Source organism: Astyanax mexicanus, chromosome 24 (genome assembly GCF_023375975.1).
Source record: "Astyanax mexicanus isolate ESR-SI-001 chromosome 24, AstMex3_surface, whole genome shotgun sequence".
NCBI classification, from domain to species: Eukaryota; Metazoa; Chordata; class Actinopteri; order Characiformes; family Acestrorhamphidae; genus Astyanax; species Astyanax mexicanus.
Window position 1 is genome coordinate 3,220,895 of NC_064431.1, and position 27,924 is coordinate 3,248,818.

At 38.6% G+C, this 27,924-nt stretch overlaps 1 protein-coding gene across 2 annotated transcripts in view; it reads right to left on the reverse strand.

Annotated features, from left to right (window-relative positions):
* Positions 1–27,924, reverse strand: part of arhgef3 (Rho guanine nucleotide exchange factor (GEF) 3) — a 136,339-nt gene that overhangs the window by 50,166 nt on the left and 58,249 nt on the right. For both annotated transcript variants that reach the window (XM_022682227.2, XM_022682229.2), the window contains one exon: positions 23,283–23,345. In XM_022682227.2, the coding sequence (XP_022537948.1) occupies positions 23,283–23,345 (63 nt within the window). The remainder of the gene's footprint in view (positions 1–23,282; positions 23,346–27,924) is intronic.

Genomic DNA, 27,924 nt, shown 5'->3' on the forward strand with positions numbered 1-27,924 from the left:
ATGTATGTGTTATAACTGATTATTAATGATTTTTAAGGCATTTACAACCTAATTAGTAACCATTAATAAACTAACTGTAAACCATTTATAAACCCTTTATAAAGGTAGTCTTATTTTAAAGTGGTAATCTAAAATGTAAGGCAAATAAACACACTTTTCGCACTGTAAGTCTCACTTAAAATCCTTTAATTTTCCCCAAAATCATCAGTATGCCTTATAACCCGGGGCGCTTTATCTATGGATTCTAAAAGTCGTGTATTAAGGAGTAGTAAAGCCACTCTGCTGAAGTAAAGCTTTATACAGTAGTTTTAAGTGAAGTTTCTCCAGCACTAAGACTGGAGCAGTATTAGCATTAGCTGCTAACTGCAGCGCTAGCTCTTTCACCGTTTAGAGTTTGATCACTTGAATTTCTTGTCTATTAATGTTAAAGTTTAAGAGCAGTTGTAAAGTTGTGAAGAGGTAGAGTAGAGTAGGTCAGTCAATCCGAACTTTGAAAGTGTACTCAAGCGCAGTCCAGTCACAAAGACCATCAAAACATTATAATGATGAAACTGGCACTCATCAGGACCGCCCCAGGTAAGGAAAAGGTTCTGAGGACCACCTTTAGCATTTTTAAAACACCTTGTAACAATGTATAGTGTTATAATTTACCTCCAAAAGCCACTAAAACAAGTCAAAATAGGTAAATTAGATTTGCTGGTGTAAGTCTGCTGGCGAACACATTTCAGTTTTATGGACGTTTCAGATAAAGAATTGATTGTCCATCTTTAACCTGTGCCCTGAAGTGGGTTCCTGCTCACGTCTTACAGCTGCTTATCATCCCCAAGATTAAAGAGGAAAAAATGAAAGAAAAGAAATCATGATCAGATGTTTGGATCAGATGAGAGCCAGAGGTCCAGCAGGTTTTACAAGAGCTTCTTGGGTATTTTTTTTTATTATATTTTTAATATTATTGTAAATTATATATATGTATATATATTACTATGAAAAGAAAAATATGTTTTTAATATGACATGCTCAGGTGTTTCACAGCAGGAAGTGCTCTGAAATGTTGACGCCACTTCAGGCCAAGGTCCAGAAATGCTGACCTAGATAACACAACAATGAACAACACAATTCATACTGAGAAACCCTATATGGAGAAACGTCTTAGTTTGATTTTACCCAATTAAAATCCTCTGGAATATAATCAAGAGGAAGATGGATGATCACAAGCCATCAAACCAAACTGAACTGCTTGAATTATTTTTTGCACCAGCAGTAAAGCAGCATAAAGTTATCCAAAAGCAGTGTGTAAGACTGGTGGAGGAGAAAATGATGCCAAGATGCATGAAAACTGTGATTAAAATCCAGGGTTATTCCACCAAATATTGATTTCTGAACTCTTAAAACTTGAATATGAATATGAACTTGTTTTTTTGCATTATTTGAGGTCTGAAAGCTCTGTGTCTTTTTTGTTATTTCAGCCATTTCCCATTTTCTGCAAATAAATGCTTTAAATAACAATAATTTTAATTTGGTATTTGGGAGAAATGTTGTCTGTAGTTTATAGAATAAAACAATAATGTTCATTTTACTCAAACATAAACCTATAAATAGCAAAATCTGAGAAACTGATTCAGAAACTGAAGTGCTCTCTTAATTGTTTCCAGAGTTATGTACAGTACCTAGATTGTAAATGAATACTGAATTAATACAGACTATTAAAAACACACAAGGAATCTTGTTGTAACTTTTTAACAAACCAAGCCGCGTTTAGCAGTGCTAGCCAGCCATGATTAGCAACACTAGCTAGCCGTAGTTAGCGCTAGTAAATGTTGCTCCATTGCAATAGACTGAGGAACCCTTAGGGCGATATCAGCTAGCGGTTTGTTCCACGTAGCTTGTTTTAACACAGTAAACAAGCAGACTACAGTCTACTACAATACTGCCTCTAAACGGCGAAAGAGCTAGCGCTGCGGTTAGCGGCTAATGCTAATGATGCGGCACCTAGCCTTAGTGCTGGAGAAACTTTACTGAAACTCCTGTATAACTCTGTACTTCAGTGGAGTGGATTTACTGCTCCTTAATACCTGACTGGTAAAATTCCTACATAATGCACAAAATACAGTAATTGCAATACTATTCTATTACTATTCTATTGCAATACTATCTTTTAACATAAAATCATGCGTGTAAGAGACACACTATTAAAACCAGTCAAAAACATCAAGCGAAACGAATCAGAGCCAGAAAAATCAGGTCAGCCTGAGATCAGGTCAACAAGAGATCAGAGCCAACAGATGAAATTACATGATTCGATTTAGAAAGGGCTGCTTAAAGAAGACAGACGTCATTAGGAGCACCAATCGAGGATCAGCTAATCAGCGAGAGCGCTCGTTCCAATGCCGTCTCGCTTCACCTTAAGCTCTGCTGGAACTTGAAAGCAGCTCTGAACCGTTACACCCTGCCGGAGCCTGAGCCGGGGCCGGGGCCGAGCGGCTGACGTTAGCACTGCGCTCCTCTGAAAAAAACAGGAGAAAGAGAGCAAAGCAGGCCTTTGATGTAGAGGAACAAACAGCGCTGGATCTCTACCGTTTCTCAAAGCTCTGATCTCCATCAGCACCCTGTTGTCTTCTACCCTTGATTGGAAATCTATAAGCATGTTGCATAAGTGCTCAATTTCCCCGATTGAGCTTCACTCTCCTGCATGGAAACTGTAAAGACACTGCTGAGGATGAAAAGGCCCATCAACGTCAGGTTCATTGAAAAACCAGAAGAAAAAAAACAGAAGAAATGAATGAATGAACGAACAGAAATGGGCTTTGCCATCATCTGAAAGAACTATAGGCCTAATGCCTTCCTGTGACATTCTCCTAATGAACTATAAGGAAGGCTGTGACCTATAAAGGAAATGCTACAGGAGAAATTAAAATGCATTAAATATGTAAGATATTCATTCATTTGGCAAAAACAATAAATGGAGATATACAGCCACAAGGTTTTTCATTATTTTAAAATGACCTGCATTGTAGATTAAATACATTAATCACATGAAATTATTAAGTGAACAAACAAGTAACAGTAATATGGATTAGTATGGATGTTCTAATTCATATTATGGCAAGAACTACTTTTAATTACTTAAAGTAGTTAAGTAAAGAAGAAAATACTTTAAGAAAATATGAGAACTTTAAAAGTATCCTCAAGTGCAGTCGTCGCAAAGACCATCAAAAGCATGATAATGGAACTGGCACTCATCAGGACCACCCCAGGAAAGGAAGATCAAGAGTTTCCTCTGTTAACCAGGATATGTTTATATGGGCGAGTAAGCTTAGATTTCCAGTAATTTAGCAGGGTTAGCAGTAGCGCTAACCGCGATTAGCAGTGCTTAGCGCTAGTAAATGCTGCTTGACAGTGCTACACTAAGGAGTGCTACGCTAAGAAGTCTGATATTCTCATCTCTGAATGGCGGAAGAGCGAGCGCTGCGGTTAGCGGCTAATGCTAATACTGCTCCAGCTTTGGTGATGGAGAAACTTTACTGAAACGTATTTATAACTCTGTACTTCGGAGGAGTGGGTTTACTGCTCCTTAATACCTGACTGGTAAAATTCATACACACAATTAGAAAAATTTAATTAATTAAATTAAAGTGCACCTTATAATACAAAAAATATAGTATTTATATAGTATTTTTACAGTGCTAATATTTTTTGTGATCTTGAAAGGCTAATGCAATGTCAAGGACAAGCGTAGGTCTAAGTTAGCAGTGATAAAAATCGAGACACAATAAAAATAAAGAGAACTAAAGATCAGACGGAGAAACTGGAGGGGAAGAAGACAGAGGGATGCTGGGTAATGTGGGCCACAGGCAGGGATGCAGAGGTTAGGACTGATGTTGGTTGACAGGGGTCAGCTTTGTACAGCTCCCTTCAAAGAGCAGTGTGAAATGGCAGCGCTGCCTTTGCTGTGGTCTACAATCAAACATCAGTCGCTCTCAATCTAGGTCAGCAGGACGGACTCCTTTATCTCGTCTCCAGCTGTACCGCACACACTCTTTGATATGCGTTGATTTAAGGGGGGTCACTGTTTGTACATACAGTAGTTAGGGTCATTAATGGGGTCACCCAAACTTATACACCTATATACCCTAGTATATAGTAGGAAATGTCGCATTACAATGCTATTTGTTTTTTTAAATATCATTTCATTTCAAATTTTTCCCATTTTCTCCCCAATTTTGCACAACAAATTACACAACCCACTCACTAGGACTCTCCCTATCACTAGTAATACCCCAACACACCAGAAGGGTGAAGACTAGCACACGCCTCCTCTGATACATGTGAAGTCAGTCAGCCACTGCTTCTTTTCGAGCTGGTTCTGATACATCAGCTCACAGATGCAGCCTTGTGCAGCGAACATCACCCTTTAATGATGTGGGGGGAGAGAGCGCCATCTACCCACCCGGAGGAGCGAGGCCAACTTTGCTCCCTCTGAGCGCCGGCAGCTTGATGGCAAAGAACCTGTGACCTCCCGCTCATAGTGGCAGCAATAGTGTGGGAGTTTAGGAATAAATATAGGTTTATGTTTGAGTAAAATAAACATTATTTTATTCTATAAACTACAGACAACATTTCTCCCAAATTCCAAATAAAAATATATATTGTCATTTAGAGCATTTATTTGCAGTAAATGAGAAATGGCTGAAATAACAAAGAGATGCAGAGCTTTCAGACCTCAAATAATGTAATAATGTAGTTCAGAAATCAATATTTGGTGGAATAACTCTGGTTTTTAATCACAGTTTTTTTCATGCATCTTGGCATCATGTTCTCCTCCACCAGTCTTACACACTGCTTTTGGATAACTTTATGCTGCTTCACTCCTGGTGCAAAAATTCAAGCAGTTCAGTTTGGTGGTTTGATGGCTTGTGATCTTCCATCTTCCTCTTGATTATATTCCAGAGGCTTTTTTTCTTTGATATTTGGTAAAATAAAAAAAAACCTCAGAATTTTAAGTGGTCTCTTTTTTTTCCAAAGCTGTATATTGCTGGGCTCTAAAACTTGTCTGTAGTTTTTAGGTTTTTAGATTTTTTAAGTCTGTTTGTAAGGTTGTAGTGTGTTATTCCTTGTAAATCAATACATTTACAAACCAACAACCTATATACATTCACTTTTGGAATAAATAAATATTGATATTTATGATACACATGTACAGATCTAGTTCCAACCTGACTTGGCAATGGGCATGGGCAGTACAAAGAGATAGACCAGGTTCAGAACCGCTGTTTTAAGTTCTTTTATGGTGTCACTCCAAAAAAATGCCTTTTAATACCTTCAAACGATTTTAAAAAGTGTCCGAAAGAGCTAAAAGTACTAAAAGTGTTTTTTTTACTGCATCACTCAAGAAACCATTTGAAGTCCCTTCATGTTTAAGAGTCTAGAAGACTCGGTTGTGTCACTGATGGTCTTGCGTTTAAGTGTCAGTGATGCACCGTTTCAGGGCCTGAAGTCAGCACTGAAGTCAGCACTGAAGCCCTCAGCTCCATCCTTTTAAGAGAAGTCGATTTCTGGCACTACAAAGCCTGTATACATACATCATACAAGAGGCCAAGCTTTTAAAAAGAGGAGTCTTACTTCACATCTCATCCTAAAATGAATGTGGTTTCCCAACAGGGCTGTGTAAAAGTGGAGATTCTATAAATCAAAACAACACTGGTTATAAATGAGCTATCTACATTAGCCGCACTCAAAACAGTATAACATTCAGACTGGAGGAAGGGAGGAGATAAAGTCTTTCACTGGAACTGGAGATTGATATGGAGCAGATATGGCTTCATTATTCCAGGGAGATAAAGAAAAGGTGAAGGCTGATTGCGTAGAGTAGAGTTATTGTATGTGATAAATTGCTGTATACATGAATATATAGCAACACGTGAGAAGACATGCAATAAAAAAACACATTCTATCATCTGCACCAACACTGGTGGTGTAGAGCAAAGGTTTTATAAAATACAAACCATACAAATTTATACACAGGGGTTGGACAGTGAAACTGAAACACCTGGTTTTAGAGCACAATAATGTATTGTGGTGACGGACAGTTCTGGTGGAAACAGGAGAGTTGAGGTGCACATTGAATTCTGCCGTGATTTGATCAGCCGTGGTTTTATGTTTTTTTGGATACAATCCTGGTTAGCACCCGAATATTCCTTTCAGACAGCTTCCCCTTACAGCATCCACAGTTAATCCTGTTGGATGTGGTTGGTCCTTCTTGGTGGTATGCTGACATTACCCTGGATACCGTGGCTCTTGATGCTGCATCACAAAGACTTGCTGTCTTGGTCACAGATGCTCCAGCAAGACGTGCACCAACAATTTGTCCTCTTTTGAACTCTGGTATGTCCCCCATAATGTTGTGTGCATTGCAATATTTTGAGCAGAACTGTGCTCTTACTCTGCTAATTGAACCTTCACACTCTGCTCTTACTGGTGCAATGTGCAATTAATGAAGATTGATCACCAGGCTGCTCCAATTTAGCCATGAAACCTAAAATCCCACAATAAAATGATGACAGGTGTTTTAGTTTCATTGTCCAACCCCTGTACATGCATATGCATGCAAAGTGAATTTAAAAGCATTTTTTTAAAGAAATTGACGAGGAACGTGTATACATACAAACTGTATAAACGTTACTACAATAAAATAAATATAATTAAAATATCATTAATATATAACTGCACAAAATAAATAAGGCCACAAAATTAAATATTTCAACTTCAACGTGCATTTAAGTATATTTTAAATATATTTTTTAAAAGTTTACCCATCCAGAGAGAAAGCAAGGCTAATTGTGCTCTCTCTGACTCTGGCTGCTGATGCCAAGCACTGTATGAGTCATACCGGAATCACAGTTTTTGTAAGTAGAAGCACAATGTGGTGGCGTTTCTAACACAGTGGCCAGTGAGCTGAAGCACATTTTAAAAAATAATTTATGTTTAAATTTATCACATTAAGTAACTAACCAACAATAGGAGGGTAAAGACTAGCACATGCCTCCTCCGATACAAGAAAAGTCAGACTCCGCCTCTTTTAAAAAAATTAACATTACAGGGTAGTTGTGCTCTGATAAATCAGCTAACAGATGCTTGTGTTAACCAACATCTCAATGGGAGTGATGTTAGGAGATAAAGCGCCATACACCCACCCAAAGAGAGAGAGAGAAAGGCAAAATGTTGCTCTCTCAGACTCCGGCCGCTGATGCCAAGCACTGTGATTCAAACTGAAATCACAGTTAAGTAGAATCTGAATGTGGTGTGTGTTTCTGATGTTAGGCGAAAGAGCGCCATTTACCCACCTAGAGAGAGAGAGCGAGTCAAATGGTGCTCTCTCGGACTCCGGCTGCTGATGCCAAGAAATGTGACCAGGGATGGGTGTTTTTTTTTTTTTTAATAAAATGGCAATGTGTGGGTGTTTACTTTCAGTGAAAACCAAAGCATACTCACACAACCAGTACAGTTGGTAGCATTGTAGCGACTACAGCCATGCTACCACAGTGCATCACACAGTTTTAAAGTCTTTTTTAAAGTTACCCTGAAAGACCCTGGATACTCGCCCCAAAAACGCTCGGCTGAGAGAGGGATGAGTGCTCGGCATGGCTCACCAGGCTGCTGCATATCATGGATCTGAAATGTTTGTTCTCCGCTGGCTGATGGTGGAAATGAGCGTGAGGAGCATCATTTAGCAGGATCCCGGCTGTACTGGTGTCGGTCAGCAGAGAGAGAGAGAGAGAGATAGAGAGAGAGAGATAGAGAGATACAGCACACACACAGTCTGATAAACTTCACAGCCATGATGTCACTGAGCGTCACATCGGTTAGTCAGGTCTGGCTGTGTGTGAAGAGAGAAAGCTCAGAATAAAAGATTCTCCCCACGAGACACACACACACACACACTCTACACACACACATACTGTACACACACACTCTCTCGCTCTCTCTCTCCGCCAAGCTCTGGGTGTTTACACTGCCGTCTGCTCCCCCGGGGGGGTGTGATGAGTAACGTGGTGAATCCCGTCCGCTCTCGCACGCTAGGCCCTGACAGACATACTTCACTAGACTGACACTCTCTGACTCCGCCCATTCCACCCTGCAGCTCAACTCCACTCATCTCCACTGACTGTAGAGGAGCACTATCTGTAGTTCTGCTCTGTATAATTACAAAGCAACCACCACACATACTATAGCAACACCTTAGCAACCACTTATGAATACCATAGATGCCACCATAGATACCATAGCAACACCTTATGCAACCACCTAGCAACGCCATAGCAACCACCATGGATACTTTAGCAACACCATAGCAACCACCTAGCAGCCACTTAGCAACATCTTAGCAACCACTTACCAACACCATGGCAACCACCATGGATACTTTGGCAACACCTTAGCAACCACCTAGCAACCACTTAGCAACACCATAGCAACCACCACAGATACCTTAGCATCACTATCGCAACCACCTAGCAACCACTTAGCAACATCTTAGCAACCACTTACCGACACCATGGCAACCACCACGGATACTTTGGCAACAACATAGCAACCACTTAGCAACACCTTAGCAACACCTTAGCAATCACTTAGCAACACCCTAGCAGCTGCTTAGCAACCACTTACCAACACCATAGCAAACACCATGGATACTTTAGCAACACCATAGCAATCACCTAGCAACACCTTAGCACCTACCTAGCAACCACTTAGCAACACCATAGCAACCACCACAGATACCTTAGCAACACTATAGCAATCACCTAGCAACCACTTACTAACACCACAGCAACCACCATGGATACTTTAGCAACATCATAGCAACCACCTGGCAACACCTTACCAACCACCAAGCAACCACTTACCAACACCATAGCAACCACCATGGATACTTTAGCAACACCATAGCAACCACGTAGCAACCGTTTAGCAACCACCTAGCAACCGCTTAGCAACACCGTAGCAACCGCTTAGCAACACCGTAGCAACCACCTAGCAACACCATAGCAACCGCTTAGGAACATGAGCACTGCAATCAAATTGCAACATTGATGTCTGAAATTAATTAATGTCTAAAACCAGTTAAAATACATTTATTATTAACATTTTCCTTATATTAACAAAAAATCAATCTAGTCAAGTTAGCACTGATTTATTAACAGCTCATTATACTGTATATCAATATATTGAGGATGTAATACAGTATAATATATACAATATATATATAGTATATATTAACTGCACAGTGAACTACAGAGCCTAGCTCAGCCTGAAGTAGTCTCAGTGTTTATTTAAATTAAGTATGTTGTGTAAATTTCTTTAGACCTCTCTCTCTCTGACCTGAACCTGACCACAGTCCTCACCTGAACAGTTAATAATAATAATAGTAATAATAATAATAATAATAATAATAATAATAATAATAATAATAAAAATAAAATAATAATTGATACATAATAATTAAAAATTAATAATTGATTTTTTAATGGACCAGGTTGTCGTTTTTTGTGTTTAAAAAAATATATAAAAATTGTAAAAAAAAAAAAAAACTTCCATCTAGGCCTGTCACAATAATTACATTATCAATTTATCGTAAAATATACATGACCTCAACCATTTTTGTTGGCCCTAATTTTTATGCATTGAGTTAAATTTGAACTTTATTTAGGGAGTGTTTTAATATAATTTTTTTATTTTTATTTTTATAATTTTTTTAAAGAATTTTATTTATTGCATTATTATATGTCTGCATTAAAAACATATAAATGTAATTATTATACACTATATATATATATATATACATATACATATATATATATAATATTAATGCATTTACTTCTGGGATAATTATGTTGTCCTAACAAAATATTGTGATTGGCCTATTATCAATTTTACTCAATGTTTTTAAAGCATGACATTACTGTATAATTTTTGCATCTCAACTTTATGTAATATAACTTGTTTTCTTTATGGGTTAATTTTTAATATAATTTGATTAATAAATTTTTTAATGAGTTAGCTTTTTTTTTGTTTGAACATAAAACACAAATAATAAAATACTGAAAAATAGAAGACAAAGAAATATGTTCAATAACAGACAAACAGAAAAAAGGGTTAAAAAAAGGCATTTTCAGCAGGAATACACTAACAACTATAATACTCCTTTTATGTCTCTGATCTCAGGCATTAGCGATCATGCAGCTTCTCCTGTATAGCGTCTCTGCCTGGCAGTGAATCAAGCCAGAAACGGAAGCTGCTGTTGCTCTACAGGACGATTCAGGATGTTTTTAACGTCTCCAACAATGCCTAGGTGCTGCAGGTAACAATGTATGGTGTTTGTTCCAGAAGTTTTATGCAATACAGGAAATTATCTGTGGACAAGAATCAAGACAAGGTAGAATATGAAGCTGCTTTCCCACCAGAGAACCTATGAAGGGAAGATTTTATAATATACAGTAGAATTGCATAAAAGATTAATCTGCGAAACTGTTGTTGATACTGGTAACGTTAGCCAAAAATGTGGGTTCTTCTTATTTTATTTACAGTTGAATACAAAACTTTGTGTACCCCTAACTTCAACAAGTTCTTCAAAGAGTTTTTAAATCACCAAAAAACAAACATGGACTCTAAAACGTAAAATCAATGCCCACAATGCACACTGTGGAAAGTTATTGAGAAATGATAGTTCAGGGGAACTGTGGAAGTCAAGTAGATCTATTCGCATATGCTGGCAAGACAGGCAAATCCAAACTTCCATATCACTGCCAAGAGTCAGCATAATGCATTAGTGGCATCAAGAATGGTGGTGCAATGTTCTACTGTGCAGCATTGCCCGCAATTACAAAAATACACTTTTGATCAGGATCAGGTTGAGGAGTATCATGTCCCGTGATTTTGTTCAGTGGAAGCTAAAGAATATCGCACTATTATCTGGTGTATGAGTGTTTGAGAGTCTCCAGAATTGAAAAATGATGTGATTTTGGCCACAATCGCTTATCACTTATTCTACCGCTACCAGTCACAATAATTTCCATTAGTTTGAAACTTCAGAATTGGAACCAACCATTATCAACCCAATATCAGACCTGACTTGGATAATTCATGTCGCCTTACCAGGAGCAAGCTGGCTCATGGTTAACCTTACTCACAAGATAACTCCTCACAACCTTCACAGGTGTATTAGGGACAGTTCTCAAGCCAATCCTTTTTGTCCCATGACTTTTCCAATTCCCACACTCAAGCAAAAGTTCCAAAAAACTGTTCCTACTCCTGCTTCTACTACAAGTAAGCATATGTATGTGAAAAAGTGACTTTTCACACACTTTTCTGCTGAACTTCTGCTACAAGGCAAACACGTAGATCATCACTGCTGGAAAATGAATGGACAGAACACAAGTCAGCGCCACTTCAATCAAGCAGTGGAAAATTACAGAGAGCCGGGGCCACATGAGCACCGCTGGGGCTCTTTGTTTAGACAACTAATCAATCTCACATATGGTGGGAGGATCTGAGGCGGCTACAAAGCAGAACGCCTGGCAACTTCATTAAATGCAGATCCGTTCAATTCTAGTAGAAATCAATCAGTGTGGAGATTAGTCACCTGTCTACTTCAAATATGAAGAGATTATGTGTTCGGATGAAATTAACATGAACTAAATAAACTGTATACAACCGTAAATCTGACAAAGTTGCATGGATGCAGTGGCTTTTTCTTTATTTTATTTTTTTTACATTGGAGGCAGTATAAACCAAAATATTTCATCTTTGGCATCTTGGGTTTTTGTCTGGTCAACTTTATTTCATTTATTAATATATATATATATACACACTATCTGTCTATTTGGGCATTTCAGACCTGCAACACATTTTTAAGAAAAGTTGGTGTATTAATGCATTTGCTGCTTCATAATCCCAGATTATTATATTTTATATATTATAAGTATTAGTAAAAAAACGTTACTATAAATGTTCTTAGAACGTTCAATTTTTTACGTTTTAGGATGTACTTGGAACCTTTTATTTAACCTTTTTTTAAACGTTCTGGTAGCATTGCTGCGAAATCACTGGTATTAATGCTTTATGTTATATAATGTTTTTGTTTTGGGAGTGTTACTTTTACCTAGGGGTTGGCGATATGGCCCTAAAATAATATCACAATATTTCATGATGTTTTTCGACATAACGATACTCTTTGCCATATGAGAAAACACTGAATTGAAAATATTGTTTCAAGAATACACTACTGCAACAAAATGAAAATTACATTTTATTATTGAATACGATATGATATGGCACATCCATAACTGATATATATATATATATATATATATATATATATATATATATATATATATATATATATATATATATATATATATTTAAAAACAAAATACAAAAGTTTTATTAGATTTGTATCAAAAGTCAGTGATCCACAATGACATGATACCAATTATAATGCACTCCTCCAAATATCTCCATATATCCTGGATTAAAGTAAAATAAATGATACTGGACAGATATAATCTGTCTCTAGTAGATATATAATGGGAAATGAATGGGAATGTGAATTTTTCTTCTTTTGTTAAAAAGAAGAATTGGCCCATGTGCTCCACCTCCTCCCTGCACTTCTCAGGCAGCAGCAGTCTGACACAGACACAGACACAGAGACAGCGCTGTGTAAAAACCTCTTGTGTCAAGAGTCGAAACATGCTTAATTCCTTAAGTCCATAACTGACATTGCACGTCCTGCGATGTGACTATTGTGATGATGATGCTTAAACAATATATCGTGCAGCCCTAAACCAAACTGTGCTGGACAATGGTCCTCCAAGACTGTACCTAAAGAGACCTGCCTGTCACCTGCTGCTCTTTAAATATGTTGCCCAAATTTAATTCATTCACTAAAAAACAACAGCAGCGTCTGTTACACTGGCTGGCCTCTGCTTTCCGTCTCCAGTAAACGCTGCTTTATCTTCAGGATAAATGTTTTATTAAGTCTGTTTTGGTGGCTAGCATCTGTTTTTAAGGACTGTTTTGGTGGCTAGCATTCCAGCGCACATTATAAATAGTTTTAAATGTGCTTCTCCAGGGATAAACAAACTCCTATTTTAGCTGCACTCACTTCTCACCTGGTTCATTTTGGCAGCCTGGCCCTCTGAGTTTACATACAAAACACCATCCTGCTGCCCTATTTCCATTAAATCACTGTCCCTTAAGGCCCATCGTCCAATTACAGACATTTAGCGTGGATGCTAATCTCACAGAGTGGGACAAAGTTAGGTTTGAAAACAGCTGAGCTACACTGCACTGTAAGCCCGGATAAGTTAAAGCAGCACTAGGTAGGATTTCCTTGATTTTTGATCTTTTTAAAGAAGTAAAATTACAGCTTGAAACTCACTGCAGCGCTGCATTGAGGTGTAATAGGAGGAATAGCGGTGCTCTCGTGTCTCGTGTGCCGGAGCTCCTCTGAGCTCAAACCAGACTCTGTAAGTTTTTCCGAGGCGGCCGCGACCAACGCTCGTGAAAACTGCGACCTGCTTTCCGACCTTTAGTTCTAACAGTTCTACAAGGACTACTGGTTCATTCTTTACAAACTAACATACAGACACTCTGGCAGAAGCTGGAAAGAGACCGAATATGTCTGTGAAGCCAGAAAACGAGAAAGAGAAACTAATCCGCCTGAAATATTTATTACACTCTGCAACTGAAGGGGGAGCCCACGAGCACAAAATCTCAATCCTACCTAGTGGAGGTTTAAATTTACTTAAAAAATTTGAGACAGCTCTGACCAATCAGAAGAGTGAATGTGCTCGCATGGTTTATTGGTGCACATTTCGAGGCATTTAGGTTTTTATGCCTGTGTGAAACCAAACCAAACAGAGGGAGAGGGAAATGCTCCAAATAAACAAACTCATCAACAAAATTCATATTTTTGATAGTTTAAAAAACCCGAACAAAACAATCACAATATTGAGTAAAGCCTCTTCTTGTTAATAGTTCTATAAAATATTCACAAAATAGTTGTTGTGCTGGACCTTCCGTGCAGATTTGAGGAAAAAAAAGAAAAATGAACAATATTGCGCAGCATTACCGACATTTATTAAAAGAGAAAATCTAACTTCTCAGTTTCCATGTTTGGCCTGTGAATGAGATTTGACAGAAAACAAAAATGTTTAATTTAAGCATCGACTTCATTTAGACTAATGGCCTTAATCCAAGCTTGATATCAAAACAAATAATGCAGGTCCAATGCAAGCAGCAGTAAGCCTTATCACCTGAGAAAACAGTAGAGATCTGATTGCGATCAGATCTGCAGATCTCTGAATTACCCAGCTCCCACTTCCTCCGCTTTGCAGCCGGCATGCTTTGGTGTTTTTCCCTCACCCTCATCGCCCCCGGGACCGCCAGATGGGACGGAAATTCACCTGAGAACGTTTTTGGCAAAAGCCACCGAAAAAAAAATCAGCCAGTTATTTTTCTTTGAGACAGACTTACACAGAAAGACACTTCAAAGTACAGGTGGAAGACTGTCTGGTGTCTGATGATCTTTGAACAATGGAGCTTTGGAGACATTCTATCATTAAAGAAGATGACTGGCTTAGAATATTAAGCATTTTTTAACTTTGTCTCCTAATTTAAATGTATATAAAACTTGATTTCTAATTGTTACCCATTTTCTCCCAATTTAGCAAGGAGGGTGAAGACTAGCACATTCCTCCTCCGATACTGATGCTATAGCATTGCCGATAAGCATCAAAGCGCTAACGCTCGGAGGAAAGCGCAGCGACTCGGTTCTTATACACCGGCTCACAGACGCAGCCACAGTGCTGATCCACATCACCTTAGAAGTGATGAGGGGAAAGAGAGAGCGCCATCTACTGTACCCACCCAGAGATAGCAAAGCCAATTGTGCTCTCTCAGGGCTCTGGCAGCTGGTAGCAAGCTGCATCACCTGGATTCGAACCAGCGACTTGTTGTTTCTGAAGCTGGTAACTCTGATAAACTTAACTTATCCTGTGCAACAGAGGAAACTCTTGCTTTTTCTTTCCTGATGAGAGCCAGTTTTATCATAACATTTTAAAGGTTATAATGGTCAATATCAAAGGTCTTACATTTTTTTTGGACTGACAGATCTGACCGAGTCTGTTTTTTTTCTTTACTTAGTTGAGTAGTTCTAGCAATAATTATATGCATTAGAATATTACTCTAATAATTACTCTAATTCACTGTTACTTTGGATGCCTTTACTCCTGGTGCAAAGGTTCAAGCAGTTCAGCTTAAAGGTTTGATGGCTTGTGATCATCCATCTTCCTCTTGATTATATTAAAAACATCCAGATGTTTTTAATTTGGTAAAATGAAAGAAACTCATCATTTTTAAGTGGTATCTTATTTTTTTCAGAGCTGTATGTGCCAGAAGGCGGCTTGACATACATTCTCTTCAGTTTAATGACTCTATCCCGTGCAATCAAGCATTAAAACGTGACAATACTCTCCAATCTGTCATCGCCAGTGGCCCCGATGGCTGCTCCAGCTGTTGCTGTGTATTTGTAAAAGGCTTTCGATAGCAATCAATATCTTGTTTTCCTCATCAGAAGGTCCACAAGTGGCCGCATGAGAAACAATAGAGCCGGCCTCTTTTCCGCAGGCCTCTGCCAGCAGCAGGCTGGCCCTGTCGATATCAGCCTGGCCATTGTGAACCATGACCAGTCACTAATCCAGCTGAACACATGCCAAGGAGGCACGTGGCTGCTCCCGTTCACCCCCTATCCTTACCCACAAGTCTCAGCCCTCACCTCGCCTCAGTCTGGAGCACGGCTAACAGAGAGCAGCTCTGACACACAGGGCCATTTAATGTCACATAAGCAGGTCTATTCCAGACTGTTTACCAACTCAACAGGGTTTAGAGGCGTCTGTGACGACTGAGCCATAACATAAAAACCACCCAACCTAACTTAATATTTCTTAATGCTCTATACAAGCCTCAATTAACCCCTTAACATACCTTGGCCCATATACAGGCTACCCACCATAAACAAACTACCCACCACTATCAAAGCAGGAGTATCTCTGTCTCTCTCGCTACCTTTAAGAACCTCCTGAAGACAGAGCTCTTCAAAAAGCACCTTTTGCCCTAAAAATCTCAATTATTATGGATACCAATTGGCTATTTTTCAAAGTGTACTTCGTAACACTGGTCCTAAAAGGACCCTCTGCCCCGTGGTTAAAGATCCACTTTAAGTAGAAGATTCAACCTCAGTACATTTTGAGTGTGTAAAATGTTAAATCTGAAATTCAAATTCAAATTCAAATTTAGCTGATGGCAAGCTACATGACCAGGATTCGAACCAACAGTCTTCTAATCATATTGGCAGAGCTTTAGACTGCTGGACCACTTGGAGCCCCGGAGAGAAAGATTATATGTGGAAAAAAATATAAATGTAATTCAAAAATACTAAAAAATAAAGCATATAAAAGTGAAATACTACTGAAATACTGCAGGGAAATTGGCTTAAACTAAGTCCTATATATTATCACACTGTTGACCACTGTCAAGCATGGTGGTGGAAGCAACAGGTTTTGGTGTTGTTAAGAAGAAGAACTATATCAAAAATTGTTCGCTGACCTTTAGTTGTTGTTCTTGGAGTTTAATGACAAATAGACCAATAAAAAAGTCTGTAAAATTACTTGGAATAAAGGATTTTTACCTTCCACTGAAACCAAAATAGTAAAACGGGACAAGGACGTTTAGAGGATCTTTGTTTGGTAAGGCCTACAGTATAACTCCAAAACACTGCATCAACTGTTAAACATGGTGGTGGTAGCATCATGATCTGTGAACTTAGTCAGTGGTTCCAATGTTATGGCTGATTGGTGTACATTATTCTCAATACAGACTATTTATATATGAATAGATATAGCTGATTGAATAAGTTTGGAGTCAGAGAAACATCAATTCAACAGTCAATTTGACTTTCTGCCAAACTATCACTTTATTAATAACAGCTCCACTGTATCGGGACACAATGGCCGATAATTTAAACAGTGAAGGAAAGCAGAAAGTGCAGTGGTGAAGAGCGCGTGACGAATAATGATGCTGTTGATAAAGAGTTTTCACTACTATATTTACACACTGAGTCAGCCGTACCAGTAAAGGAGGGGTACGGGGACCATCAGTCAACAGAACAACAATGGTCAGCCACCTCACATTTCCCTGCACCCGTCACAAACCAACAATACAATATAACCCCCACTCCCATCTGTGACAACCCACCCAGACCTCACACCCACCAACAATATACTCCAGACCTACAGACCTTACAGTAAACCTCAGCACTCCAGCATTCTCTATTAACATTGTTTGTATGTTTCATTTTGTGATTTGTAAAAAAAAAAAAAAACTTTTGCCTTAAAAAAACTCCCAATAAGCAAATTTACCAAGTGTACTTTTTACACTAGTCCTAATTGGCCCACTGTCCTGTTTTCCCTGCTCCCAACACACCTGATCCAACTGATTATCTCATCTCATTTTCTTCTTATAAAGTAAATGTCAGGTGGACGGTCTTTCCGGTTGAGAGTACGCTGTGCGTGATTGGCTGCCACTTCTCACTGCTGTGTGTTGAGTGTGTGTGGAACGTAATTGTAAGCATATTTTTGTGTTCCTTGAGATAGATAGACAGACAGACAGACAGACAGACAGACAGACAGATAGATAGATAGATAGACGTGAATCCTTTGGGATTACTTGGATTTCTGCATAAATTCGACATTAAATGTCACAACAATAGACAAACACAGTCTGCTTAAACTAATACCACACAAAAAAGTATATGTTTGCATGGTTTTCATGGTTTTATTGAACACAACATGTTTTTAATCACAGTGTAGGGAGGAATAAGTATGTGAACCTTTGGATTTAATAACTGTGGTTGACCCTCCTTTGGCAGCAATAAGCTCAACCAAGCATGGTGGTGGTAGCAACAGGTTTTGGTGCTGGTATGGAAAACTGTATTACAATTCTTCACCGTTCTTTAGTTGCTGATCTTTACATTGTCTTATTACGTTTCATAAAGTCTCTAAAATTACTTGGAATAAAGTATTTTTACCCTCCACTGAGAATGTAATAGTCAGATGGATGAAAGGTGTTTGGAAAGTAAATGAAAGTAAATGTAAGGCATACAACCCCAAAATACTGCATGAACTGTAAAGCATGGTGGTGGGAGCATCACGTTCAGGGGATTTTTGTCATTATTAATAAGGACTGTAGTGTAGGTTTAATACATTCAAATATAATATAAAAACTAAAAACTGAACCAAATATTAACCTTCCAATGGATGATTGTTAAATACTGAGCAATTGAGCATCTGAGCCTTTTTTTAAAACTCCAAGTATTTACCTAGTTCTTTGATTATTTTCTTTTTTTTTTCAAGAAAATCACAGTCAACACACCAGTCAATCATGTGCTACACAGGCAGAAGATAGGGATTAGGTTAAAAAGCACTACAGTGTTCCTTTAAGAAGAGAAGCAGAAAGAAAAACGGCCTGAAGCAGATTCCAGAGGTGTTTCTGTTTGGACACGCTCAGTGCACTCTGAAGACCAGCCGCGGGTCCGAGGCCTGTGATTTTTCACTATCAAACCCATTTGCCTTACATCACATCGGGCCTATTGTTGTCTGTGCCGGCTGGAAATACAACCAAAAAGCCCTTTCTGAATGTCTACACACACACACACACACACACACACACACACACATACACACATATGTTGGTTTTACTATTCTTTTAAGGACCCTCCACTCACAGACTATTGAAGCAAACTGTAGCAAATTCATACTAAAACCTTCTGTGACCAAAAGTAAATCATCTATCATTTATATTTTCTAATTAATGTACATCATTTTCTTAAAAAAAGAAAATCCCTCAAAATTGATGATTCATGTCATGCTTTTTTTTGTAATTTTTTTTTTTCTTATAGCTACTAAAAGAAGATATAATGGGAATATTAATGATAAAAATGGCCTTAACTGGCATTGAGTGCAATATCTAATAAATTCAACAAGTTACTTTAACTCAAACAGTCGAATCTGTACTGCAGCATCCAGCTGAGAAATACAGACAATCATACTGACTAATTTCCTTCTAAAACAGAACAAAACTTATCTTAATCTATACACATATATAAAACACATCCATAATAGAAGCAATTAGACAAGTAGTTACACCTCGCCATTGGTTCTATTTTAAGTACAGTTTTGACATTTTGTTACCTTAAACATGCCTTTGTTAACTTAAACACATTCTATTTAGATTTTAAGTGGATTTCTGCAGCTCCTCCAGAGTGACCATGGGCCTCTTGGCTGCTTCTCTGACCAGTGATCTCCTTGCTGGATCTTGGTCAGTTTGGGTGGACCATGGCCATGCCAAGGCATGTAGGTCTGTAGAATCGCTTGTAGAATATTTTTCCGGATTCATTTTTGGATGATGGATTGGGGATATGTTTTTAATAACCTAACCCTGCTTTAAAATATCTAAATATCTCCTTCTCCACAACTTTATCTCTGACCTGTCTGGTGAGTTTCTTGGTCTTCATCATGCTGTTTGTTCACTAGTAAAAAAAAAAAAAAAAACTCAAAATTGTGAGGACCACTAAAACGTTCTCACAAACCAAACAGTTTTGCGACACCACCATGCTTACAAGGACGTCACAAAGGTCCTCACAAAGGTAGCAAAACGTGCACACACAAAAAAAACGCGTCCATCCATATGCCTCCCTGACAATGAGAGCAAAAGAGAGAGAGAGAGAGCATGTAAATCAAACAGGGCTGTAATTACTTCCAATCGCGGGTCGTCTCCGTCAGGCCGGAGCAGCCACTCCAGGATTTATGCTCCGCCTCTCTGCTTCTAGTAAAGCTTCAAAGCCCTGGGAACATCAGGGACATCATGCAGACATAAAGTATGACAGATTATGAGAACCAGGCTGTTATGGCGTTCGGTGGGAACGGAGATTCGTGTCAGATGGTACGACTTCATAAAAAGTAAAAAGTGATGCTGGATGAGATTCAGTCCTTGAGAACTTTAGAAAAATAAAATGAATGGTGATACAATAGAATACGATGCAATAGGCCTGGACGATACTTTGATATCGGTCTTTATCGTGATAAGAAACGTTTCAATAACGGTGATATCATTTTTGTGGTACACTGAAAAAAAATTATGTAATACATGTAATAAATTCTTTTTAGTATACTATACTATACTATCCTAAAAACAATGTATAACATGCCATCTATGTGTTGAGTTAATATGTGCGTTTTAACTAAAAAATATATAAACATTTCAGGAATTATAATATATTATGTATCATAAATTATTTGAGTAATATTGCATAAATTAAGTACTTGTAATTAGGTAATATTGTATGCAGAAATGAAGTAAAGTTTACTAAAAGAAAGGATTGACTGAAGTTCAGTTCACTTATTTACTCTATGTAACATTTAAGTCTTGAAACCGAGTTGTAGTTACTTAAATTTACATGAAAATAAATTTACTTAAAAAAAAAAAAGCAAATGCAGAAAGTTGCAAAAGTTTTTTTTTAAGTAAATTCTGCATCTACAATCTCCCGCGCTGGAGCCGAGCAGAGCCGAGCCTTTACTGAGCCTATCCTATCATTCAGAGGTGAGTATTATTGGCCATTAGCTTGATGCTAACCCCGGCTAATACTGCTGGAGCAGCAGTGTGGAGTAAATACACCTAAAGCACTAGTAATCAGCAGCAGCAGCTAGGTTGCTGAACTTTAGCCTTTTTCCTCATGACGTATCGGGTGCTTGAAGGGTTTGTCCCAATTCTTAGATGGAGGATTTTACACAAAAAAAAAGGGAGTAGGGGTAAGTGGTAGGGCCAAGGGTTGAAATGGGATTGAGCACAAGTTCCCGCCAATGCACAGCCCTACTCTCAAACGAACCAAATGAAAAGACAAAACGCAGCATCCAGCCAGAGCAGAATCTAATGATATGAATCTATTAATACTCAATACCATGAAATGATGGGCCACTCAGTTCAGTGCGGTGGGAAAATAGGCCTCGCAAATTGCCTGACCTTTAGCAAAATTACAAGCCGACATGTGTCGTCTAACAAGCGAAGCGCCGGGAGCCATTTTCAACAGGATATGGAGTGAAAGCTAGCAAAGAGAGCAATCACACTCAGCGCTTTCCCTCCAGCCTCCTCAGCCCGGCGTCTTCATTCATTATCCCCTCCGACCGGCCATAAACGCAGACGAAAGGGTAAAGAGATGTGGATGTGGATGGAGACGGAGATGTATGGATGGATAGAGCAGAAGAGCAGACTGAAGAGATCTGAGTCTGACGAAAAGATAATGCGTCTGTGACAATCTTAGAGTTATTACACGCTAAGTATTATGTAACGGATAAGAGAAATAAGTTGTGGTGCAAAGCTGGATAATGATGCTTCATTTTATGTCATGCTTTTTTTTGTAAATTAATATCTGATATCTACTAAAAGAAGATATAATGGGAATCTTGATGGTAATAATGGCTCATTTTGATGGTCCACTGAAGCTATATATATATTTATATATATATATATATATATATATATATATATATATATATATATACGTACTGTAGATGATTACCTTACTTAGTCCTTAACTGACATTCAGTGCAATATCACAACAGTCACATCTGTACTGTAGCTTCCAGCTGATCACCACAGACACCATCATACTGACTAATTTCCCTCTAAAACAGTACAAAACTTATATCTACACACATCTACAAAACACATCCATAATAGAAGCCATTAGATCAATGGCAAGTAGTTACACCTTGCCATTGGCTTCTGGATTCTGGATTTTAAGTAGAGTTTTTACATTCTGTCACCTTACAACCACAAACCTAAATACAGGAGTTGGACAATGAAACTAAAACACCTGGTTTTAGAGCACAATAATGTATTGTGGTGACGGACAGTTCTGGTGGAAACAGGAGAGTTGAGGTGCACATTGAATTCTGCCGTGATTTGATCAGCCGTGGTTTTATGTTTTTTGGATACAATCCGGGTTAGCACCCGAACATCCCTTTCAGACAGCTTCCTCTTACAGCATCCACAGTTAATCCTGTTGGATGTGGTTGGTCCTATTTGGTGGTATGCTGACATTACCCTGGATACCGTGGCTCTTGATGCGTCACAAAGACTTGCTGTCTTGGTCACAGATGCTCCAGCAAGACGTGCACCAACAATTTGTCCTCTTTTGAACTCTGGTATGTCACCTATAATGTTGTGTGCATTGCAATATTTTGAGAAAAAACTGTGCTCTTACCCTGCTAATTGAACCTTCACACTCTTACAGCTCTTACTGGTGCAATAATGTGCAATTAATGAAGATTAAACACCAGGCTGCTCCAATTTAGCCATGAAACCTCCCACACTAAAATGATGACAGGTGTTTCAGTTTCATTGCCAACCCCTGTATATTCTATTGAGATTTTAAGTGGTTCTCTGCAGCTCCTCCAGAGTGACCATGGGCCTCTTGGCTGCTTCTCTGACCAGTGCTCTCCTTGCTTGATCTGTCAGTTTGGGTGGATCATGGCCATGTTCTGTTAGGTTTGTAGAATCAGCAGTTGTAGAAAACTTTTTCAGGTTCATTTCTGGATGATGGATTGGGGAACAGTGCTGCTTAGGATGCTCAAATATATTCCTGCTTTAAACTTCTTCATAACTTTATCTCTGACTTGTCTGGTGGGTTCCTTCTTGGTCTTCATGATGCCGTTTGTTCACTAGAGTTCTCTAACAACCATTAAGGCCTTCACAAGACAGGTGTATTAATACTGAGACTAAAGGTTTTAGAGTAAAGGGGGAGGAATACTTTTGCACGTCACACTTGTGAGATTTTTATTTGATTCAAATTTTTAAAACCATGTATCAATTCCATTCTACTTTACAATTATGTGCTACTTTGTTTTGGTCTATCACTTAAAATCTCAATAATATACATTTAATTTTTTTATAGTTGTAAGGTGACAAAATGTGAAAAAGTACAAGGGGTATGAATACTTTTGCAAGCCACTGTAAATATGCAAGGTGCAATTCCATTTTTTTCTTCAGATACATTACTGAAATCTTCGATATCACAGCAATATTATATATTTTAAAACTGGCAAACATCACACACAAACCTGTATCCCACACGATAAAAACACACAATTCAGTCAAATCTTCACACTTACGTTGATGTCGAGACTGCAGAGACTGAGGGAGTCCACATCTCTCTTCCTCTGCTTCCTCTTCTTCTGTAAACACAAAACCAGAGATAAGAAACATTAAGCACAGCTAGGACTAGAAGATATAGCATAAAGACATACATCATATACAGCTTTAGAAAAAATAAGAGAGACTTAAAAAGGATGAGTTTCTTTGATTTTACCAAATTGAAAACCTCTGGAATATAATCAAGAGGAAGATGGATGATCACAAGCCATCAAACCAAACCAAGCTGAACTGCTTGATTTTTTGCACCAGGAGTAAAGCAGCATAAAGTTATCCAAAAGCAGTGTGTAAGACTGGTGGAGGAGAACATGATGCCAAGATGCATGAAAACAAATCTGTGATTAAAAACCATCAGGGTTATTCCACCAAATATTAATTTCTAAACTCTTAAAACTGCATGAATATGAACTTTTTGTTTTCTTTGCATTATTCGAGGTCTGAAAGCTCTGCGCCTTTTTTTTATTTCAGTCATTTCTCATTTTCTACAAATAAATGCTCTAAAAATAAATATTTTTATTTGGAATTTGGGAGAAATGTTTTCTGTAGTTTATAGAATAAAACAACAATGTTCATTTTACTCAAACATAAACCTATAACCTAACTTGTGGTTTCTGAGGCTGGTAACTCTGATGAACTTATCCTGTACAACAGAGAAAACTCTTCCTGGCGGAGTCCTGATGAGTGCCAGTTTCACCGTCTCAACATTTTTGATAATCTAAGTGACTGCACTTGAGGATACTTTTAAATTTCTTAAATTTTTTTGGATTGACTGACCAACATTTTTTTCTTTATTTAGTTGAAAAGTTCTTGGCATAATATTGAATAGAACATTACTCAAATAGGTTTATTGACTGTATACCGACTATTTACTCGACAATTTAAATTTAAAAGCACGATTTACACCATTTACACACAACCTTTTACACTCAGTACTCATCCACACACACCAACTAGAAGCAGTAGCCAATTGTACACAGTGTACTCTCAACCGGAAACAACCGTCATGCACCAGGACAACTTCGAAAATCTATTTTACCTGATTTCAAATAATATTTTCAGAATTTAGGAGAAAAAATAGAAAAGAGTTTCTAGTGAAACCCACACGTATCCATCCACATAGGGACTTGAACCCAAGACTCCAGTGCCCATAGTGTCTTAGTTCTATGTCTAAGAGTCTAAATGTGAGTCTATGAGATTTGTAAATCATCGCATTCTGTTTTTTATTTATATTTATGTACATTCATTTTACACAGCATCCCAACTTTTTCGTAATTGGGTTCGTAAAAACTCAGCTTTAATGCAGTATTTTAATACTCTATACTTATTCTTATCAAAACCATAATGCAACTCTGCTAACAGCACACTGTAAATTTAACGATGGATCATCTTTACGACCGGCGAGCAGAACCAGTTGCTGTGAGGATCGTTAGCGGAGCAGTTTGTTTAAATTGAAACCATCCGCCGCTCTCCTTCACTCGAGATTCTTACAACACGGGGGTCCCGAGTGTTATTGTTGTTTCTTAAGTGTTTATTCTCCACAGCAACCAGCCTTATCCAGCCCTGAATAGAGGCTAAATTCTGCATCCTGCCTCCGCTCGGGCCCAGCGGCTACGCTGAGGTCATCCTGAGGAGTAAAACAATGGCACACGTGAAGCCGGGGGAGAGGTATACAGCTTATGACCTAAGCACAACCTCCTGGACTTAGTATACATCGTATACAATAAACAGCAATTTATAATAATTACAGGAAGTCCATGATCCTATGCTTGCGTCCAAAAACAACAGGGTCGTATTGTTAGCAGTGTAGATTCAGATTCAAACCCTGTACCAGAAAAAAAGGTCTACAATAAAGTCATTATGATATTATTAATCATATCGTATTCATTTCTAGTAGGGCTGTCAACTTTAAAACATGAACATATGCTGCTATGAACAAATGCTGTCGCTGCTGCTCCATGCTGTTAACACACTAAGAGCATAATGTGCAGTATGTGCAGCGTTCACTGCTCACCGCACTGCGCAACCTATCAATTTTTTTTTTTAAAGCACAGTGGCAAATTTTCAGCATTCTGTGGACATTCTGGACTTTTGGTATATATATATGTGTATACTCTGAGAAGCCATTAGAGAAGCCATTTCTGCCAAAGAAGCCAATTTCTGCATTTATGCAAAAGCATACCTCAGGCGACTCTGTTTGTGGCGTGTTGCAGAAATGGCTTCTTTCGCATCACTCTCCCATACAGCTTCTCCTTGTGCAAAGTGCGCTGTATTGTTGACCGATGTACAGTGACACCATCTGCAGCAAGATCTTTGGAGGTGGTCTGTGGATTGTCCTTGACTGTTCTCACCATTCTTCTTCTCTGCCTTTCTGATATTTTTCTTGGCCTGCCACTTCTGGGCTTAACAAGAACTGTCCCTGTGGTCTTCCATTTCCTTACTATGTTCCTCACAGTGGAAACTGACAGGTTAAATCTCTGAGACAACTTTTTGTATCCTTCCCCTGAACAACTATGTTTTTAGATCATTTGAGAGTTGTTTTGATGAGCCCATGATGCCACTCTTCAGAGGAGATTCAAATAGGAGAACAACTTGCATTTGGCCATCTTAAATACCTTTTCTCATGATTGGATACACCTGGCTATGAAGTTCAAAGCTCAATGAGGTTACCATACCAATTTTGTGCTTCAGTAAGTCAGTAAAAAGTAGTTAGGAGTATTCAAATCAATAAAATGATAAGGGTGCCTATACTTTTGCACCGGTCAAATTTTGGTTTAATGCGTATTGCATATTTACTGTACAATAAACCTCATTTCAATCCTGAAATATTACTGTGTCCATCAGTTATTAGATATATCAAACTGAAGTGGCTGTTGCAAACACCCAAATATTTACAACTAAAAATGATTAAGATTAATAGGGGTGCCCAAACTTTTTCATATGACACAGAAACATAAACTTTAGCTATATGTACTTTGTTGCTCCCATGCCAGACAGCTCTGACCAATCAGACGAGACGATGTGGAGAAACGCTCCAATTAAACAAACTCCTCAACTGGTCTGGATCATAGAAACTTTCACAAATACAGGTGTGAAAACGCTCTTTGGTCACAGTGCTGTTATTAATGCCTTCGAGGGTGTGAAGGTTGTCATGTCAGATTACAAAGTGGGTCAAATCACCTCTGTTCACCTACACAAAACAGGAAGCGTGTTACGGCTGCACGGAACTTCTGCAGAAGATCTGAAGACCTGCACCCTATCTGCAGGGAACTCACCACCTCGCCACCTTCACAGTAGAAGAGAAAGCTGCGTCATACTCAAAACCAAACCAACTGGAGGTTTTGAGGGCAGTGCTGATCAAAGAGTCGCAACCAAAACCGCCGTTAACCGTCATCATAAGTGAGAGTAAACTGAAGGCTGAGACGAAGCCACAGCTAGAAAAAAACCCTTGTGTAGGATGCCACAGGTTCCAAACGTACAGTACAGTGAAGTATCATGTCCCATGACTTTTGGCATGGCCCATGTCCCATGGAAGCTAAAGAACCCAGCACTGGCATGCAGGAAATGCATGTGAGGTGATGTGGATAATTGTGAAATTTTGACTAAATGTGACAATTTTGACTACGATCGAAAGATTGCAGGTTCAAATCCTGGTCATGCAGCTTGCAATCAGCTGCCGGAGGCCCGAGAGAGCACAATTGGCCTTGCTCTCTCTGGATGGGTAGATAAAAACAGAGGCAGTGTTTGGCTTCACACGTGTCAGAGGAGGCGTGTGCTAGTCTTTTGTGTTTTGTGGCCCATCACTAGTGATGGATGATATACAGCTGATTAGAATGTGATAGTGAATATACTGTATCTACGCTGATACATGGGCATGGTGGTCTAGAAATGAGGTGTGTTCAGGTAAATTTCTGGTGAATTGCTATCTTGGCAACGGAAAACACAGGTGCACCACTGACTGATTAGAACCTAGACAGACGTTAACAGTCAGACGTTTATTGCTGAACAAGAAGATCAGTTTCCTCTGGTGAGAAGCGTTGGATACTTCTATGGAAGTTGCGCCGTTATAATAGCAATGTGCCAAAGTCAGAGCTCATCTGGCTCTTTAAGGGAATGATGAGCAAGTGACACTCTGATTGTTTTATCGCATGTTATGCACAAAACACACCCATGATTAATTAGATTAGAATTAGAACATGCCTTTTGTATGTTTTGAGCTGAGCAAGGTGTACTTTTCCTGTCATTACGATAGCAAAGACACACTAAAATAGGGACCACAGATACTGTGACATGTCCGGCAGCATTGCCAGGTATTTCCCTGATTGAAAACCTCTACTGCAAAATACACAATACACAGGAACTGTGTGAGAATATTCGAGATGCATGGAATGGATGGATTATAATAGGACACCATTAGGAACCTCTACAATGCACTGTGTTTGAATCAGTTTAAATTTATCATTTATTGTTACTGGTAACGTTTATCTTCTTTTAGATTAGCACTGCATTTTGACACTTCCTTCTGGGTGCAACTATCTTTTATTGCAACTATTTATTTGACGCTGAGTGTTTATGGACTTCAGTTCCTCTTCCTCAGTCGTTTAT